This window comes from Biomphalaria glabrata, chromosome 1, assembly GCF_947242115.1.
Source record: "Biomphalaria glabrata chromosome 1, xgBioGlab47.1, whole genome shotgun sequence".
In the NCBI taxonomy this organism is placed as follows: domain Eukaryota; kingdom Metazoa; phylum Mollusca; class Gastropoda; family Planorbidae; genus Biomphalaria; species Biomphalaria glabrata.
The window spans coordinates 77,779,037-77,800,543 of NC_074711.1; the positions used below are offsets into that span (position 1 = coordinate 77,779,037).

Below are 21,507 nucleotides of genomic sequence, written 5' to 3' on the forward strand. Positions count from 1 at the left end.
TTGTGAAGCGCGAACTCGTGATTGAAGATGGCCTTGGCTCAAGCAAGCATTTCACCTGGCAGTATTTTTCTGAAGTCATTTATTGTTACCACTAAAGACGCGCTAGTTCTAGTCTGTAGTGACTACTGCATATAATTAGAGCAATTACAAGACTAATTTGTAGGCTACACTCCTCCGGGCCCTCCCTCACCTAAAATCTTCTTGTAAGTGTAAGACTTCGCGTGGAAAGTCCGTAAATCTTCTAGATCTAGCTAGTATCTAGTAACTGTAATAGTATCTAGATTTAGATTTAGATCTAGTGAAGATAATTCGCACCTAACCTGAAAACTCCGTGAATTTTTGTCAATTTAATGATCTCGATACATCTAATGTCTAGATTACTCTAGAAATACGCTAGATTTTAGATTTACGCTAAATCAGAGTCTAGTGAAGATAATTAGCACAAAGAAGTGAAAAGCCCGCAAATTTAGACTAGATCTACGGTATATCCAGTGAAGATAATTCGCATACTGCCGCGAAAAGTCCGCAAATTTTAGTGACTTAGATCTAGACTCTAGATTTACTCTAAATCACTAGAATCTAGTGAAGATAATTTTCACACAGCCATGAAAAGTCCGCAAAATTTAGTGAAATTTAGTTAAAGTCCGCGAATTTTAGCGAATTAGCTTTAGAGTCTAGATCTGTAAATTTAGTGAAGATAATATTCACACAGCAGTGAAAAGTCCGCGAATTTTTCGTGACTTTGATCTAGACTCTAGATTTACGCTAAATCACTAGAATATATATAGTGAAGATATTTCTCTCACATCCCTGAAAAGTCCGCGAATTTTAGTGACTTACATCAAGAGTCTAGATCTACTGTAAATTCAGTGAAGATAATTTTCTCACAGCCGTGAAAAGTCCGCGAATTTTAGCGACTTAGATCAAGAGTCTAGATCTACTGTAGATTTAACGAAAATATTTCTCATACAGCTGTGAAAAGTCCGTAAAAATTATTTCACTCGTAAAAAGCCAGGGAAACTATATGGTTGAAAATGATTCTGCTAGGAAAAAAAACGCGAATAGGTCTAAATCCCCCCCCCCCCCTTTCCCAATCCAAAAGCCATTTTTTAGTAAGCAAATGTCAACTAAACATTCAAATAGGCCAATATTGCCCTATATATTACTGGCTCTGTTTATGAAAAGGATTTAAGTTAACTAATAGAAGAATAAAACATTACCTCAAATGCACACCATGACTCTAGTATCTATAAGATACACATAGGAACTAAAAATGTACATTTCCATCACAGAGAATATACATCATGAATAAGGCATCTCTAAGAATGTTTCTTATTTTAAAAAAAAATTGAAAAGTAACCATTTGTAATGTTTTTAAATAAATCTTTGAAAAAAAATGGTTGTATGAGGTTTTGGGATGACAGTCAAGTTGTTACTAGATTAAAAGATAACTTTCATTACATTTTCTGTGGACATACCACAGCTGATAACATTGTTTCTGTGGCATATTGGCAAGATATTTATTATTTTAAAAATCAAACAACAATTGATTTGATAAATGCTTAGATTTGTGTATGTTTTACTATGTATCACACAAACGGATAGGAAACACACACACATATCATACATTTCATCCTTAAAAAACCTCCTAAAATTTTGTCATGGAAAAGTGCTACTAACCCTGGTACTAGTACCACTCATGAGAGAAAAGAAATATAGCTGACATTTTTTTTTATTAGGCCTATTATTGTTAAAACCCTCAGAAACTCACAATACTGGTACTAAAATGAAATTGAACCTTAGTTTTAGTGTAAATTACACATTTTTAGAGCATTTCTAAAGTTTTAGTTACCTGGTAAGTAAAATTAAAATACTGTTACCACTATGGTGGTAGTTTCAGTTGAATTCAAGTCCTCTGACAGTTCATTTTCTTGCATTTCAATCTAATCAGTTAATGCAGGTTGTTGCAAAACTTGTACAGGGTATAATAAGGTAGATCTGAAAGTTAATAAATTGTTCTAACCATGGTCTTTTCCTATATTCTGAGAAATGTGAGTTGAAAATGCTTGACAATAAAAACTACTGCATGCAATGGATCAGGAAATTGTTCACCTTCACTAAGCCTTTTTTTCTCAGTCTATAACCTTTGCTTAACATGGTGACACCTGAACTACTGTGTAAGTTTTAGAATTAGTCTTTAACTTGCATTTTCAAAAGAGCATTCTGGTAATAACTAATTAGATTCCCACTGATAAGTGATGATGATGTAAATAATTCATACAACTATTTTTGTACAAACCTCTGCTGTCTGTGGCTAAACATTTTTGGGAAAGGCTTATGAAAAATAAGGAGCCTTTGGGCAGCTTGCATCCAGCACAAGTTCAACATTGGCAGATCCTGTTATGTAGCTGAACCCTTAACCCATCAATTATTTGTCATTCATTTGGGTAACATGAAAAAAGGGGGATGCTTCTGTGTAAACAGTAACATTCTGACCCTAGGCAATACCCAGGCTGTCATCCAAGCTCTATGAGGTGAGCCATAGTTGTGTATAGCTGAAAGTGAACCAACACATGAGAATAGTAAGAGCTAGAATGGTACCTCCTGTATTTAAATTAGTCAATTACAAACACATACACCAATAGGTGCCCTGTACTGTAATAAATGTAATTTTTTTTCAATTAAGCTACATATAAGGTTTGTTGTGCTAATGAAGACTTTATAGACTAAAATAAACATTGAAAATACTTTTACCAATTGTAGTCAAAATGAATTTCCATTTCCATTATCTTATCTATCTACTACTGCCATCTGCCTTTAGCTTACAAATGTAACTTTCTTTAAGAGAGCATTTTAGGGACTGAATTAAGCAAAGGGAAAAGCCTATAAGTTGACTGGGTCACTACGGCTTACTTTTGTCAGTGAGCCAGTTGTCTTTGAATCTATTGTTGGTGAACCATCTGCCTTAAGCTCACAAATGTAAATTTTCTTTAAGAGTTGGGAATGAATTAAGTGAAAAAAAAAATATAAGTAAACCAATAAATGTAAGACCTACTTAGGTAAACAAACACTAAAACAGACCAGTCCATCAAATTATGATAGGAAAATTATCAAAACTTCACTTTTTACACTAACTTCATATTAACATCAGTTTTGTAAAAATCTGTTGTCCTCTTTTACTGAACATTGACTAAAAATCAATGATATTAACCAATAGTTAATAAATGACACCATTTTGGTCATTTTTATCATTGCATCTATTTTATTGTATTTTAGTCAAGAAAGATATTTAAACAATAAATACAGACGCTGCAGTTACTGTATAATTTATTGATCTGATCATTGATTTAAAAGAAAATTAAAACAGCAGGTGGATTACATAAAAATCAATTTACATTAACATAACATTAATTGGAGGTTATTTGACTTTGCCTGTTGTTCTTTGTTTCCTCTGACTCTAATTTAACCTTATCATGGACATTATTGAAATGATTTTCGGTGTCATTGGAGAAAATCTCTATAGTTCTTTCAGAATTTTGAGTTGACTCTAAACTTTGTGATGTCTGGCAATCAAATGCTGAACTAGATGGGTCTGTCATTTTAGAACAGACATTAAATGTTCTTTCAGAGCATAGAATAGGTTCTAGAGTTATAGATTTCTCACTGTGGTCTACCAGGCTAGATGTGTCTGTTTGTTGATTTTCAAGATCTGGCTCCTGAGAATGTTGTACAACTGATGCTGCTTCATTTTCATTTGTTCCTTTTGGAGACTGAAATATTTCATAGTTTTGTAAAATAAAATATATACATAAAAAAAACAAACACCAGTAACTAAAGCAACTTTTATCTTATGTATGCCCTTAAGTAAAGTTGAACTTCACTAATTAAGTTAAGACTTCACTGATTCCATACAATTATTTATAGGAAAGTTTTCCACTTTACTTCCTCCATAACAGAGTACTACTCTTGTGTTCTATCCAATACAATTTAATTGTAAGGTAGATCTAGTTGAAATTATAGTTTTTATAACATATTATAGAAGTATACTTTTAAATATACATCTTTAAGCACTTCTAGAATTCAAGGGCGAACAAGTGTGTGTGGTTTGTGTGTACATGTAGGAGGACTGCTGCCACATTAGAAAATGCAAAATAAGGATAATGGGAGATGTTATAATGTGGCCCATGCCAGGACCAAAAAGTGTGTGGTTGGGTAAGGCATTGCTTTGGAGCTTGCAAAAATGAATTGTGTGTAATACAGGAAGTAGGAAGAGAAAAAAACAATGGGAAGACATTAAAGATAAATGGCCCCTACTGATTCAGATTTCAAAGAACGAAAAGACATAAGCAGTAGAAATTGAAGCATGATTTAGCTTATATTAATTGCATTCACTCCAGATGAAGACTTTTTTTTTGTTCCCAATAGAAAAACAAGTCAAAATTACATCTTGTCCCTAGAACAGTTGAAAAATTCTTTGGAGGACTACATTGATGAACCTTTCCCACAAGGCTTTATTCAATTTGTCCTAGTTAAGTTATGTTTCAAGCATGCAGGTTGCCATGTGGCCAAAGGAAATGTTTTGGTCTTCTTTAATAGTCACATGTAAGTCAACATTATTTGGTAAAGGACACATGCAGAAATGTTTAAATTATTATAATTAAAGATATGTAGAAATATGTTTAACAAAGCCTGAAAGAAACATTGATTGTGTAATGATGGCCCACTAAACAGTTTGGTAGTAAACACGGCTTAGTTCTATGTATGGGAAAAATAATATGGTCATAATGGAAAAAATACTTGTTTACTTTTCAACAAAAAAAAATAATCTGACTATAAACTTGGTAATCGCGTAACATTAAACAGCAAAACATTATCAGAATTTAACTGCTGTCTTTCCTTTGTTTAAAAACTTATTTAACATGCCATTATAAGTATTTTATTGACCAATATGTATTAAAATGAAATAAAACTTTACCATTTTTTTCAATTTCTTGTGCATAAAATACCAAGGATGCTCTGGGCCATACAGCCTATTTTGGTCAAAATTATGATTCTGTAAAGTCCTTAACCAATTGAATGTGCTGAGTAATGGTGAAGGATAATCAAAGTCCAATTTATTTCACTAATTATGTTCTGTTATTATAGTAAAAAAATTATGTTACAAACTTAAAAAAAAAACTAGTTTGAAGGATACACTCTTTCTTCTTTCTCCTGAGCTACTATGCTGGATATTATATGTTCCTCTTTAAACTTGTCCATGTCTTCCTGAAGAACAAAGAAGTTAATTGGATTTTATAAGTATCTTATGTTTTAATGTAAATGAATTCAATTCATTTCAATATCTGCAGCTCAATAGTAAAGTTTATCTTCAATACCATATATATGTATCCCTCACACACAATGACCAACTGGCTTTCCTAAGCCAGACCTGCTAACAATATGGAGCTTAATAATTCAAAGATTTTTAGTATGTATTTTTATTGCAAGTTTGCAATCCAAGTTCAAGGAGAGCAAGCAAAGGGAGCTAATGGGGATGAGAGTGATGAGATGACACTCAACAAACTAAACATATTTCTTGCCCTCTAGGACTGAAATCATTGTGTTTTAGTACTGTACAGGATAGTGGGGAAAATGAAGTGCACCTTATGCACTTTCAATAGCAGTGTGCAGTACCAAGTCCTTACAATATGTATCATTTTAATGTACTGAAAATTTAGGTTTTAGTACTTTTGGTTGATTCACAAAAATATCATGAACTATAGAAAAAGAAAAGCCACCCAATAATCTCTCATTTTTAATTTAAAACTTTTCAATCACATCAAGTTGAAAAGTTAATTCCAGTAATTACCGTTTGAATGTTTAAAATTATTATTTTTTTTTAGCTTTTAATCAGCAATGGAATATGAGTAAATAAAACAAGAAAGAATGTATGTAAGGTATTACTAAGAACACAATCACCTTGCTAACTTTGATTATTTTTGAAGCTTTTTATTTTTAAATATAAATGATTAAACAAAAGGCACAAGGGGAAGTGGGGGAGGAGGGGTGTAGAAAGAAGAGGGTAATAAGAACAGAAGAATCTTTCCCTTCTTCAAGAACCTAGAATTTATGGAGACTTGACAACTAAAAAACTGTATACACCCAGCTGTTAAAATTAAGTAGACAAAAATCAAACATTCCATATGTCAACATCAAACCTACTTTGTGCTTTGACCAATCAATAGGCTCATGGATGCCATCACAACCAAACTTTTTGTTATATCCCAAAAAGTGGAGCTGAAAAATATGAAAACAAACATTGATTTCATCAGATTTTGTTTGTTTTGCTGATAATGTTAATAATGCATAAGGTTAAGCATTGGATCTAATATTATATTAGAAGTAGTTAAAAAATATAAAATGTGTAAACCTAGATAATTTTTAATATACTGAAATATGTAACAAATATTTCAAGTTAGGCAATGTTTTGTTTTAAGAAATCATAAGATTTTTGTCATAGGTTAATGTTGAAGAAATTTCTTAACTAAAATACTTGCCTCTTCCAGAACCAAACCAAGGCCAGATGCTTTCGGTACATCAACCTGTCAAAATGAATTATTAATTTATGTCTGATCATAAAAAAAGGATTGCCACACTAAAGGTTTAAGGTTACTTTTTCTAAAATCCATTTTTTAAATTTTATATAAGGAAAAACAATGAATTCATTTTACTATGTGGGAAAATGACATTGTAATTATACCCTGCAACCCATGAGTAATGTTAATTAAATTAGATTTCCATCCATCCAGCCCATGGAGGGCTTTTCATCTCCCAACTCTTAGCTGCTGTAGATCTGCCTCTACATCAAGCTATCATATTCCTGGTCTGGTTGGGATGTGTGCCTTTTGTTTTTTGCCAGTATACTATTTTATGACATTCTTTCGAGGTGACCTGCCCAAAGTAATCTGTTATCTATCTCTGTCACTATGAGGGGGGAGGATCTTAATACAACTGGTATATTGGTATCTCTTGGTTGGTATGCGTCCTTCACCCAGTTTTATCCCATATGGCACCATACATTTTTCTGAAGATTTTCCTTTCCCAAGTATTTAGCAGATTTTTGTTGTTTTTGTCATTGTCCAGAATTCAATTAGATTTACTTACTTAAAGTTTTCTTTATAAATATTCATTAGCAAGACAGATAATAATGTTGTGTCTAAAGTGGAAATGTATAGCACACTTATAATAGTTTTATTTGAAATAAATGAAAAACAATATCTTTAATCTTTAATCAAGTTGATTAAACAATCACATTTCAAAACAAAATGATAGATTTAGATTAGGCCCAACACACTGAACTAGCAAAAACGTATTGACTTGTTTTGAAGATGTAAATGTAAATAGGAAAGGGGGGGGGGGTGAGATGGAGTGAAATAGAACTAATTGTGTGATTCAAACTATGCAGAAGAAGAGGATGTAGGCTAAAAGCCTGCATGTTTGGGGGGGGGGGGGGGAGAATGACAGCAAGCATCATAGAGAAGGCAGAGATGGGTAAGGTAGGGGATCGCCGAAGAAAAAAAAAAGATGCAATGAACAAGCTGGTCAACTGAAGAGGGAAATAAATCTTGAAAAGTATAGTATGAATGGGAAAGTGGGACAAAATAAGATGTAGAAATTATGATTGCTAATTAATGATTGTTATTAAACAATGTTTTTATCTTCCAAAAAATGTGACATTCCTATTATTCTTTTTAAAAAGCTTATATCAACTAACTCTGCCTGTGTGATAAAAAGTTTGTACACGTAATTTCTCCCATACCCAATCTCGGATTAAGCTGAAATTTTGCATAATTATTTCTTTTACTTGACAACACAGGAAGCAATTTAAAAAATTAACCATTTAGTTTATTAACTAATGGAAATTAATTATTTTGTTTGGTATCTTGAGCAAGGGAAAAAAATTATACTTGACAGATATGGTGGTATAAGTTGACTTAGTCTCCTTGAGGACACTTGAGCATTTAAAAAACGATCATGTAAACATTCATCAAGATACCCCCTTCTTCCCTCCTCCTTTCATAACTGGTCCAGATGAGATCATAAAGTATTGAGAAAGCTAAACAAAAACTATTGGTAAAAATATTTCTAATCACACAGATCTATTAGTCTAGGTCACTAATACATATCATTACATGACTGATCTAAATTAATTGATACAATTACACTAAATATAAGCTTTTTTTAAATTATTATTATTTTTCATTTTTGATTTCCAGTTATCTTTTTTTTTTTCAGAAAAAAATTTTTTTTTTTATTTCTTGGATTTTTTCTACCTAATCTAAATTTCTAGACTTCTCCTGGTTTTGCATTCCTGTGGCAACCGTGCTAAAAAAACATTATCAATAGCACTAAAATGAATATTTGAAGTAAATAATTTCAAAAGAAACATTACAAGAATATGTAAATCTATATTCGCCAATGTGGTAAATTTTACATATCTATACCTTTTCAGGGCCCCATGAAGCTTCAATAGTTGACTCAGGACAGTATCCTCTAACAATAGCCATTGTTAAACCTATAGAAATATATATAGAGAAAACTTTAAGAGAGAATGTCTACTGTATGCATTTAGTATTGTTAATATCTACTGACATTTAATAGTCAAACAAAATTTAAAAAGTGAAGCCAATTTGAAAACACAACCTCTAAAACTGAAAATTTATGTGAGTGAAAATGCACATTTTTTTACAAATTATGACAAAAAATAAGAATATCCAAAATAATATCTTAAGAATTCAGAATTTGCTAAATTACTTTGACTTTTAAGTGTGAAAAAACTGTATGAAGAATAAGACAGAAGAAAATGATTTTTGGTGTGTTTAAACATATATTTGTCAAGCAATGCCTCTAACAAACCATTTCGTTAAATAAAATGTAATGTTAGTAAATACCATTGACGATAAAAGGTCTTACCAATCATTTTTCGTATTTGGTGCATCATAAAACTTTGACCTTTAACTCTTATGGTGATAAACTCAATCCCATCCCTCACATATGGATCTGAACACTTAGAAAAAGAAAGGAATATGAAATAGTCAATAGGATCTATTTTTAAATATTTTTTTGTAATGAAATCTTGCTCTTCAGGTTAAAATGAGATAAGTAGCAAACTGAATATTTATGTTATTGTTCCATAATTTCTAAAACCTAGTAACTTTTTCAATTTTAAAAAGCTCTTATCTGAATAGCTGGTATAAAGCTACTAATTTATCTAAATATATTGTAAAATGTAGGATCTATTGATTCACAACATATAGATAGCAATACAATTGTGAAATATTATTAACTGCTTAAGCAAAAATACATAACAGAGAAAAAAAAAATGAATAATAAATTTATACAGAATAAAATTGTAAAAGCCTACCTCAAAATTGATAATATAACGTTTGGCACAAGCTTCCTCATATTTTCTAAAAAATAAAATAATTATATTGGTTGAATCACAGTCATTGTGTTATAGTTAAGTAAAAGGTGATTTAAGACTATTGATCTAAGACTATTTTACTTTATACATCATGATAGTGCACTGATAGAGAAATGTTTTAAAAAACAAACACATTTGACTTACACTCCAGAAGTAAAATTATGAAATTTGTGTGTTCCGACAAATTTTTTCAAAATTGCTCTTATTCTTTCTAGAATGTCCGCTGTTGAGAAAGAAGAGAAAGAGTTAAACAAATGATGATGGCTATCTTTTAAATGACAAAATCTATAAGCTCTTTAAAAGAAATATTCTATAAGGTATAAGATTCATGCCAAAATATTCCTAATGTGCTAGTTAAAATTGAGAAACTATTGCTTTTATACTTACATGTTGTTCTGTAATCATCTGTTATAAACTAAAAAAAAAATACTAGTATTGTAATTGTGACAGTATTTATGTTAAACTACAATACTATTACTACAATTCTACTATACTATACAAATAAATAATAAAAATATTTAAGAAATCAAATAAAACAATAGTATAATTCTAAAAAATACATTAATTAAATAGGTGTAAACATAACAAGTATTAGATCTTGAATACAATGTGATATGATAGTCATATAGTGACCCTAGCAGAGAAACTTATGATTCTTCATAAAGCGCAACTTGTGTAAGTGTGTATCTTGTCATATATGATACAGACGTTACTTCAAAAAAGATGATGATTACGTCCTACGCGTCATGCATTTAGTCATGCATATTAACCAATGACCTAAATTCTACCAAGTCATTGCTCTTCCTGGCTAGCTCAGGCAAACCATTCCATGCTCTAATAGCGCTAGGGAAGAAAGAGCATTTGTACAAATTTGTCCTAGCATATGAAACGAGGAATGTGCCTTCATCTTTGTGTCTTTCTGAGTATTTTATTAAATTTTGTTTTGTATTTGAAGATTATGGTTCAGTGTTTTATGTATAATTGCTACTTTACTTTTAAGTCTTCTATCCTGAAATTAGTGATTTTACTAAAGGTGTTACTCTAGTCAAATGTGAATATTCGTTTGTTATGAATCTCACTGCTCTATTTTGTGTCTGTTCCAGTTTCTTAATGTTTTCTTGAGTTGAGGGGTCCCAAACAGAGGATGCATATTCTATTATTGGCCTTACCAAGGTGAAATAACATTTTAGTTTTATGTTCTTATTTGATTTATAGAAATTTCTTTTAATAAACCCTAATGCTTTGTTTGATTTTTTTATAATTTCATCAATATGGGGATTCCTTGACAGTTTTTCATTTATTATTGGACTGATTTACCATGAATAAGATAAGTGGAATTAATCTGTTTTAGTTTTTTTGTTACTCTTAATAACTGACATTTTTCTTGGTGGAAAGACATGCTCCAATTCGATTCCCCTTTCTGTAATTCATCTAATTCTCTTTGTAAAATTTCTGTACCTTGTGTTGTTTTTAATGTTCTTTATATTATGCAATCTTCTGCAAATAATCTGACTTTTGTACCTGAACTAATGCAATTTGGTAAATCATTTATGTAAATAAAAATTAGTAGTGGACTGTTCCTTGAGGTACACCTGAGTTTACTGTTATTGGTGTTGATTTAAAGCCATTTATTATTACAGTTTGTTCTCTCCATATCAGAACATTTTTAATCCACTGATGCAATGGACCATCAATGCCAAAATATTTTAATTTTTTAAGCAAACCATGGTGGTGAACTTTGTCAAAAGCCTTGGAAAAATCTAGTAAGATAGCATCTATTTGCTCACTATTATCTAAACCTTTTGAAAAATCATCAATTAGTCCTATTAGTTGTGTTTCACATGATCATATTTCCTAAAGCCATGTTGGTATGGAGTAAGGACATTATGTTTGTCTAAGTGGTTTATGATGTTGCTACATATTATGTGTTCTAGGATTTTACATGTGATGCTGGTAAGTAATACTGGTCTGTAGTTTCCTGGGTCAGATTTTTCTCCTTTTTTAAATAGGGAAGTGACATTGCTTCTTTCCAGTCCCTTGGTACTCTACCCTGGTTAAGAGATGTCTGAAAAAGTATTTTGAACACTGGTGCTAGCTTATAGCTTAGTTCTTTGAGTAATCTAGCTGGAATACCATCAGGTCAAATGCTTTATTCAGTTTGATGTTGGCTAATAGTTTTTGGATTTCCTTAAGTAATATGTCTTTGTCTCCTGGGGCTGAGAATGCTGATGTGTTTCGTGTGTAGATGTTGTTTGTATTTGCATCTATATTGTTATTATGCTGAGGTGGACAATTGTAGTCAAATGGAATTTCTATTTGTTTGGACCAATAATATTATCTTATTTTATCTTAACTTGCAAAATTGAAAAGCCTTTCAATAATCTTAAATCTACAGAATATCATAAAATGTCTTTTAAAATGAATAAAATGAGTATCATAAAGAGAAGAAAATGCTATGGATGTTTAAATATTATGGCATATTTTTTTCCCCCAAGATTTTAACTAGAGATGGGAATCGAACCCAACTTTTAAAGTTCGGGTTCGGTTCGGTCAGATTTAAGTTCGAGTTCGGTTCGGTTCGATGACGAGTATAGTTCGGGTTCGGTTCGGTTCGGTCAGGTCTAAAGTTCGGGTTCGGTTCGGTTCGAAGCTATGAAATTATGTAATAGCAAAATTAAGTTATAAGGTTTAATGCAATTTATTAGTTAAAACTTTTTTATTTGAATTTTTACATGAAACAAATACTTTGCGATATATAATAGGCCTATGGGCAATACTTTTTCCAAAATAATGTTGCCTAAATACATTTAAAGCGTTGTAAAAATTTCTTAATGGAGATAGAAATGAAAATGCGGCAGGTTTTCGCTCAAGTCGGCAAGTGGTTTAATTCAGGGCGTGACTCGGCGCTAAGCGAATTTTTTAAAAAGGCTAATATCGATGTGCTTTCTTTCAGAAAGCACTATTCATCATAATAAAAAAAAGTCGAGGGCCATATTAAATCTAATAATAAAGAGGCAGACCTGGCCAATAGAATTATGCAAGGGACATTCTAGGTAGGCCTACATATTGCGCACGTACTTCTATAATGGGCGTGATCTTTTTAAACAAATATTCTTCGCGTAAAGACGTCTCTATCGAGGATTTTTTTTTCACACATAAGTCGTCACTATTATAAATTGCAATATACGGAAGAAATTCGACTATTCTGAGACAAAAAATGCAGAAGAATCACACTAGCGGAGATGTTTTAAAAAGTTTTCTTCAAAACGTTTTGACCCATATACGCGCCTAGCAAAAAGCAGTCTTCAGTTGACAAGGACTTATTAGAAGATAAAATGACATCTCCACTTAATATATTTTAATTTTTAAACATGTAATTATACTAATATTCAGATAAGTTACACTAAAAATAAAACTTTTTTTTCGATGCCCTCTCTCTTTGTTAGTTGGTTGTTGGTTTGTCGCTTACAAACAGCTAGTACAATTGAACCAATATAGGCGTTTTATATTTTTACCGGTAAGCTCAGTATAGATGGACTTCTTATGGTCCGACAGTTATGCTGGGCAGGGCACGTATCCCGTATGGGAGACAAACGTATGCCAAAGGCAGTCTTTTTGTTTTGGTGAGCTAAAAGGTGGTCGACGTTACAGAGGCGCCCCACGAAAACGCTTCAAAGACCAGCTTAGGCGTCAACTTTGCTTAGCTGACATAGAAGAGAGCACCTGGTTGCATGCGGCCTTAGAACGAGTCAGTTGGAGTTCACTCCCGAAGGCCGCGGGATACACATTTTAGACCAAAAGAAAATCCGCTGCCGAGGACAAACGCAGACGCGAAAAGAAAATCTAAATCGACCACCTGCGAACAGTGGTTATGCTTGCCCTGGATGTGGCAAAATATGTAGGTCACAGCTGGGCAAGCGCAGCCATGGGAAAAACTGCATTCCTCACTAATCTTCGACTCGAAGACAAGCCTTATAATAATATATAAACTTAATAAACTTTAAAATAAAGTTCTTATGTGAACAACTCAATATAGCCTAACTCACTAACTGTTATTACAATATTCACATATTTAATTTGAGATAGAGATGTAATATTAATGAAATATACTGATATTTAAACAAAATCTAGGTCACCACAAAACAACGTCTTTACTCTTTCATGTCTCAAGATTGTTAGCCGTTTCACATTTGCATTACGCTAATTTCAACATCTTTAATGCATAAACACCAATCAATCGCTTAACCTCTTCTTACCGCCACCAGAAAACACACACACACACTCTATGACACCCCTTTTTGTCAAGAAGTTGCGTCTCCCCATCCCCCTATTCAAGGTACTAACCATCCCCACCCACGGGAGAGGACCCAAAGTTTGAGAAACTCTGCATTAAAAATACTGATGATCAATAATGCAAAACAGAATAATAATAAAAATATTCAGGGGCGTAGATAGGAATTTTTCAACATTTGGGGGCCCGGGAGGGGCTGGACATCTTTGGGGGCCCCTGCATTTTGCGTAATATTGAATATTTATTGTACAAAAACACTAATTTGGGGCCTCCCTCAAGTGGGGGCTCGGGGGGATTTTACATTTCTCCCCCTCCTCCCCCACCCTTTCTACGCCACTGATAATATTCCAATATGGAATACTTCACAATTTTGTAAAAATAAATCACTTAATAGAAGATAATTAAAATTTATTTTAAACTAGAACACAAATGAACCTATTTATATCTACACTCTCTAATCGGCAAAAAATATTCTACTCTCAACTAACAGTCATCTCAAATAAAAGTGACAATATTTTAATGTTGACTTTCTACTTACTAGGATCTTGAATCTAGATCTAATTAGAGGGCGACTATTCGACTCAAAACCAATATTGCAAACAGCCCGCGAAAATTCAAGGTTAGGGGGAGAGTCGGCACGTACGGAAAAACCCATGGGAATCAAAGCGCGACGCTTTTTTTTTTCTCAAAATACCATCACCCCCTCCCAAGTTTTCAAAGTATAATTTAATCATTAGAATTTAAATAAAATATTTAAGTAATAATTTTTTTTAAACACAAAATATAAAAAAGGGATGCAAAAATTGCAAAATTAGTTCGGTTAAGAAAAGGAGGGTTCGTTCGGTTCGTACCAAGCAGTTTTAAAGTTCGGGTTCGGTTTGGTTCGGTCATAAGTGAGGTTCGAGTTCGGTTCGTTCGGTTCGGGTTCGGTTCGTTTCCCATCTCTAATTTTAACTGCAATTAATGTTGCATAAAAAATGATTTCTCAATAAATTTGATGCTACTTGACAATCTACAAATTTATTTTCTTCTCATTTTGTAACTTTTTTTTGCTCAGGTCACTATATTCAGTTAAACAGTAAATATATATCAATGATTTTATACATTTAAAAAAAAAAAAGAAATCTTTTTATGGAAAACAACGGTAAAATCATATGGCTAAAAAATGATCACCTTAACTATACCAACTAATGTCAGGTGCTCATTAAAATAATGAATAATCATTTTTAAGCATTGAATTGAAAATACCCTTTTCCCCCAACACTGAAAAAAAAAAAAATTTCAATCTTACACAGAATTCAGACTCAAGATTGTTATTTAGAAGCTGAATTTTACCACTATCAACTACCACAGCTTCAAAATACAAGTTTCCTCACAAAGTTAACAGACACTTCACACTATAAACTGCATTAAGACACTAACCTTTTCTATAGGTGCAAAAGCAAAAGTTGGTGTCATATACATGTATGTTCGACTATCACACCAGTTCTTGGAGTCAAAACCATTAGTTGTTCGAACAAAACCTTGACAAAATCATTTGGTGAATGAATTTTATTGCCACTTAGTTCTAAATACTTTTTAAATATTTACATTCAAAAATAGAATCAGTTTTTTCCAAGCCCAGTCACAATTAATATTAAATAATTGTCTTACCCAAGCCCAGTCACAACTAACTGATACAAACTGTTATTTAAACTTACCAAAAGCTCTAATCTGAGGTGGCAGTTCTTCATTTAATTTTATTATTAAATCTGGAACCAGCACAGCTTAAAAAAAAAAGAAATTCAAATAATACATTTCTTGTGATGACTAAATTTAATTAAGCTAGTTCAAAAGAAATTATTGATGACATTTCAACACGACTAGAGGAATGCATTCTAGAACTCTGTTTTGGTTACCATTTCCAATAGGACTACAAAAACACCTTTTTTTTATGTTTAATGAAATCACAAGTATAATGGTATTGCCTACTTTATTTTAATTACTAGTATACCATTAATTTCTTAATTATTAAATTGCAAATTACAAAGTAGTGTGTGAGTCAGACAGTTTAGTTTACACTTTTTAAGTTATTAGTTGAATTTTATTCACCATATTAAACTTCGGTGCAGTTGTGTACATGCAAAAAAAAAATAATAATAATTAGAAATCTGATTTGTATTTTCATTTCATATTAAAACTATCTTGGAACAGACATAAATGTTGAAAGTGAACCATTAAATTTTTATCTCTTGCAACATTCTGTAATATTGTTAATAAAATAAAAAAATATCTGCCACAAACTGTAGGACAATAATATTTTGGAACATTCAGTGACCCAGGAACACCAACTGAACTTAGCAAACATAAGTTATAAACATAAACTTATCTTTAAGCTAAATATTTGACCAGCTGCTGAGACATTTTTATCTGTACGGGATCCCCGCTGGAACCACATTTTTGCAGGACATTCTGCTTCTGCCTGTGTTATGGCCCCAATTTTAGATAAAGCTGGTAAGATATCACTTTCAATAGTTTGAAAGCCAGGATTGCTGCAAAGAAAATGTCACATCAAAAAATATACACATATTAAAACACATATTGATACTTAAATAGCTCTCTCTGGCTAAAGCTGAAAGATAAAGTAGTACATTTATTTCATTGTTGAAAGTAATTCCAAAACTTAATAGGTATTTAAATTTTTTAAAAACATTTAATTATAAACTTACACCTGGACGCCAAAATAACCTTTGCCATTGTAGGCTACAACCATAGCAATTTTTCTTCTACATCCTTCAGATTGTCCAAGTGAGCCCTTTTTTCAATGAAACAGATAATTTAGCCACTTAAAAATCATAAAATTATAAAAATAGTTACATTTTTTAAATTTATAAATAACCAGCTTTTTAAAGAAGTGATTTAAAAAATTCAAATCTTAGAGAGGAAAAGAGCACTAAAAGGAAAATAAATTTACATGAACCAGATATAGAAGTAATCAATTGAAAATAAAAGTATGTTAGAAATAAAAAAAGTTTGGGCTATCAAGTAAGTAAGACAGGATTTGATCCACAGAATTTATTTTCTGATTTATCAATCACAAGTCAGATTTATTTTTTAGACAATTTGAGAAAACAGTTCTTGTAATCACAACAAATTTCCAATTAGGAGCAAGAAAGCAATCTTATTTTATAAGAAATTGACACAAACAAAACTGATTGGGCTGCAGCTTTTTTTTTATTTTTTTTATTAAATGTTTTCACAAAGCACGCTCAGAATTGGCATCTATTTCTTTTGCAGGCAAGTGGGGGAGAGTGTACCTTGGAGAAGATTTCCATGCTGCTTTTAAGTGCTCAGCAGACACATTTCACCTCAAGTCAGGTTTTGAGCTTGAGCCTTCCTAGATTGCTTATGAGTTTATATGTCACTCAGCTACATATCCCATTAAAGAAAGAGCTTTGAGCCCAGGCAAAAATTGATGTTTTAACAATAGAAATACAAACAACCAGGTTTGGATTAGCTACTAATGGGTAAATATAGAGTGACCGAAAATTAGACAAAACTCATATAACTAATTTAACTATCAAAGCAGATAAAGTTTTGACAGTTTATTGTATTGTACTTACAATTTGCTTTTTAGTTTTTTTCTTAGGAATGTTGTTTTCTGCTTGATCTGTTGCCCTTTTCTGAGAATACAAAAGTTTATATATGAGTTGGAGGGGAAGAGTGCTAGCAAAGAAATGTATAATTAAAATATCACATAAAAATTATTTGGAATGTATATATTGAACAAAGCAAAAAATTTGCTTATCTGGCAAAACTAAGGAATATCAGTTGTCTGGATATCTGCATTTTTTACAAAAATTATACTTATGATAAAAAGATTTTCTGCAGAGTCTGCAATACTTATGTTAAAAGTTATGAATAAAATGTTTTAATTCATCTCACAGAAGTAAGGTTTAGTGTATTTTCTGCCATTCTCAAGAGGCTCTGGTTGAATTTGTAAATTATGCTTTGAATTTTTTTAAGCATATCAATTCAATAGTATTTTGGAGTGACTGTGTGTAGGACCTGGTCCAATCTGGGGAAGACACACAGATTCAAAGCTGGAGTTTGAGGTTGAGTTCCAATGTTCCTTAATAAGAAAGAATTAAAGAAGATTAATATATACATACTTATAAAATTCAACTTGAAATTTTTAGTTAAAATGAAAATTGATGTGTTGAATTAAATATTTAAGACATTCCTACCCTATATCTGCTGTCTTTTTTATATCACCAGTAAGGACCCATAGCTTATTGAAAAAAATCAAGGTTGTCTTCACCTGAAGATTGTTCTATCAAAATAAAAAAAAATAAAAAGTAGTGTTAAACAGAACTCCAAGACTAAGAGGTGCGGTAATTCTGAATGAGTTCACGGGTCAGCCATCTTTGTTATTGTTTTGACTGTAATCTTAAATCTTGGGTTTTCTCTCAGATTTGGGTTGTTCTTTTTTAATTAGCTTTGCTTAAATCCTCCTCATAAACAGAGCCTGTAAGTTGACTTTTGATTACTAAATAATGGCTTTTGGATGGGGGGGGGGGGGGGGGGGGCGCGGGCTATTAGACCTACAAGTGTTTTTTTTTAAGCACAATTTCTTTTTCAACTAGTTTCCTTGGCTTTTACGACCGAAATAACTTTTACGGACTTTTCACTGCTGTGTGCAAAATATTTTCATTAAATCTACAGTAAATCTAGATTCTATGTCACTAAAATTTGCGGACTTTTCATGGCTGTGAGAGAATTATCTTCTCTAGATTCTAGATCTAGTGATTTACTCTATTTCTAGAGTAATCTAGACATTAAATGTATCTAGATCAATAAATTGACTAAAGTTCACAGAGTTTTCAGGTTAGGTGCGAATTATCTTCTCTCTAGATCTATCTTAGATCTAAATCTAGACACTGTCACTAGGCTCACTAGCTAGATGATTTACTGACTTTCCACGCGTAGTCACTCTTAGTGTTACAACAAAAAAGATTTTAGGTGAGGGAGGGCCTGGAGGGGTGTAGCCTACACATTTGGCTGGTAATTGCTCTAATTATAGACAAGAAACATATATTGTATTGACACCAAGTAAAAATTAAAAGATAATAGCATTGCTTTGAAAACACAGAAGAAATGTGTGTTGGTATTTTTTAAGACACTATCTTGGGATTTCTTTGGAACATAAACAATAACAAATAGTAACAAAGATGGCTGACCCATGAACTCATTCAGAATTACCTAAGGTGCCACTGTATCCAAAGGGTGTGGCACCTTACTTAAATTTAGCTATGTTATAGTATGTTTGGACAAGACTCAGCCAACAGGATTCTAGATGTAGTTTGAAATTAAGAAGAAAAAAAACTAGTGAGTCTAATGTTATGATTATGGCTATTTATTAATGTAGAAGTAAGTAGAGCACTTTGTGACTTAATTAAATTGAATTGGTGAGCATGAATGGAATATTCAATGGAGTCAGCTACTAGATCTTTAACTTTACTTTAAGTTCTAACTGAAATAGTAGATACAGAGTCTAGTCATCATATCACATATGCAAACAATATAAACTAATATAGGCTAGATTTTATTTTTTTATTTGAGATTTTAATACTAAACCATTACTTGACTCAGCACAGCCAAGGCCAAAGGGGTTTTGAATTAAAACCCTCTACCAGCCCAGAGAGGGTTTTGCAGTTAACTTAATTAAGTTAAATTCTACTCTTCTAATTATATAGTCACATTGACATAGTCATATTACTCATAATTATCGTACATCATAATCATAGTTCTAGACTAGACTAGACCATAAAATAAGAATATTAAAACTTAAGTCTTAAGTCATTTAAGAATAGAATAGATCTAGATGAGTAGATCTATATACATCGATCTACTACTAGTACTAGACAGTCATAGATCTAGATATATAGTAGCTTCTTATATTAGGCACAGCTCATAGAATTCTCCTTTAAGAAACATGTCGCTTTTTTTGTTTATAATTAATTTGTTTTTATGTTTGGAGCTAAAAACGACGTTTCGGGACAGTGCATGTCCAATTTTAGATAAGTTCCTGTATTTTTGTTCCGCTTTTCCAAAGCAGATGGCAGTTTTTTAGATTCTCGGTAACCAAGTATGTAAAGCTATTGTTTTAACCTCCCCCGGCAATTCATACCCATATAAGGGATGAAGGCTATATTATGAGCCTGTTTGATCGTAGGCTGGTGGATCTATCAAAATAAGCTTCCAAACATCTTTAGAAAGACATTCTAATCACATTCATTCTGTTAGCTGTTAAATAAAATTAAAAAAGGAGGTGTTTCAATGAATAATAATGAATTAAACACATTCTCCTATAGTGCACAAGGCAAAATCGTAATAAGAAATATTATTGAGATTAATAAATCTATGATTTTTTTCAATAAATAAATGTGACCTAGATCGAGATATCTAGAATATATAATTTATGAATGAAGAAAAAGTGTGGGCTGCTAATTTGAAGCCAGAGACCATGCCCACTGCAGGTGATCACGCCAGGCGAGTGCTGGTGGTAAAAAGAGGTATACACTAATAAGCTTGTAGTGTCACAAACTATCCAACAGGCAGTGGAGGGAAGGGGGAGAGAGTCATGAAAAGAACAAAACAAACATCCAAATTATGAAAAGAAGAGGGTTCTTGGATGGGAATTAAAAGAAAGAGACAGAGAATACATGTAGCCTAGTTGAAAATATCATGTTTATTAAATTATAATAATTAATTTATAGATCTATAATTATATAGATTTATTTCTGTTTCTACACATAGATTATAATATAGATTATATATATATATATATAATATATATATATATAATATATATATATATATCTAGAGAGAGAGAGAGAGGCAATATACTATAAATACATATTGCAGAAGTGAATCTACTTCTTTTAATACAATCTAAATAATTTTTAATTAACACAGATATAATTTATTAGCAATAACATAGTGGTGTTTCTGAATGGTGCTCGATGTGCGCTAAAGGAGAAAGCACAAAAACTGCGTTTATTATAGGAGCATGAAGTGACCTGATTTATTTTAAAATAAAATATCTTGACTATGAGTGGTAATTCAAAGAAACACAGCTATTTTTATAGTCCTTTAGTTGCAGAATAAGAATCTGCTTCAGTTTTTTAGTAAGTTAAACCGTCACAAAATAAAAAAATAAAATAAAAATTTGACCTAGTTCCCGAATACGGTGTGCCTAATATAAGAATCTACTATTGTCATTCTAGATTAAAAAATTCTAGATAATATCTACTGATCTAGAGTTTTCTAGTTCTAGACTCTCGGACTCTACCAAAGATCTATTCTAGTACCTTCAAAAAATCATTGCAGCTTTCGGGATATATAAATTTATCTAGATCTAATTAAATAGATCGAGATTTAAAACCGCGTGTGTAAATCTTGATCTGTGTAGATCTAGATTTAGATAGTAGATATATTATAACTTACTTTAGCAGACTTTAGCTGCTACAGTAACTTACTCAGAAACGTAAAGAGTTTGACAAGGTTGGCAAGAGTTCCCCCCCTTCTTTTAAATAGAGTAGTTTCCCATTAAAAGTGCAACTTTCTGTATTTTCTAAAAAGTCAAACAAAAACACAATAAACATATTACATGATAGGCTACATACTGTTACATACATTACATAGGCCTACATACATGTCCCACACACATTATCTACATTTTTTCCCCATTTGTGTGGAAGTCTGAGTAATT

General features: G+C 31.8%; 1 protein-coding gene across 6 annotated transcripts; it reads right to left on the bottom strand.

Annotated features, from left to right (window-relative positions):
* Positions 1-3,310: 3,310 nt before the first annotated feature.
* On the bottom strand, positions 3,311-21,319 carry LOC106073253 (pseudouridylate synthase 1 homolog). Of its 6 annotated transcripts, none has more exons than XM_013233763.2 (18): positions 21,243-21,319; positions 17,981-18,066; positions 17,679-17,811; positions 17,357-17,416; positions 16,463-16,548; positions 16,123-16,285; positions 15,455-15,521; positions 15,177-15,277; positions 9,851-9,878; positions 9,608-9,686; positions 9,404-9,449; positions 8,953-9,046; positions 8,484-8,554; positions 6,537-6,581; positions 6,202-6,276; positions 5,195-5,265; positions 4,976-5,081; positions 3,311-3,770 (listed from the first exon to the last, which is right to left on the bottom strand). In XM_013233763.2, exons 3-18 carry the CDS (start codon positions 17,760-17,762, stop codon positions 3,408-3,410), a joined length of 1,539 nt encoding a protein of 512 aa, XP_013089217.2. In that variant the 5' UTR covers positions 17,763-17,811; positions 17,981-18,066; positions 21,243-21,319; the 3' UTR covers positions 3,311-3,407. The 6 variants fall into 6 exon arrangements, with proteins under 6 accessions (XP_013089217.2, XP_013089214.2, XP_055872315.1 ...); XM_013233760.2 differs by having other exon boundaries at positions 17,679-17,865; XM_056016340.1 differs by having other exon boundaries at positions 17,679-17,865; positions 21,275-21,294.
* Between the last annotated feature and the right edge of the window lie 188 nt (positions 21,320-21,507).

Bases quoted from the DNA above. Each gene is read 5' to 3' on its own strand.
- LOC106073253 (XM_013233763.2), bottom strand. From the start codon at position 17,762: ATGCTTAAAAAAATTCAAAGCATAATTTACAAATTCAACCAGAGCCTC. The intron at 9,450-9,607 runs GTAAGTCAAATG...TTTATTTTTTAG, and splicing joins CATAATTTTACTTCTGGAGT to AAAATATGAGGAAGCTTGTG. The intron at 3,771-4,975 runs GTAAAGTTTTAT...GAAATATTTCAG, and splicing joins ACAAGAAATTGAAAAAAATG to TCTCCAAAAGGAACAAATGA.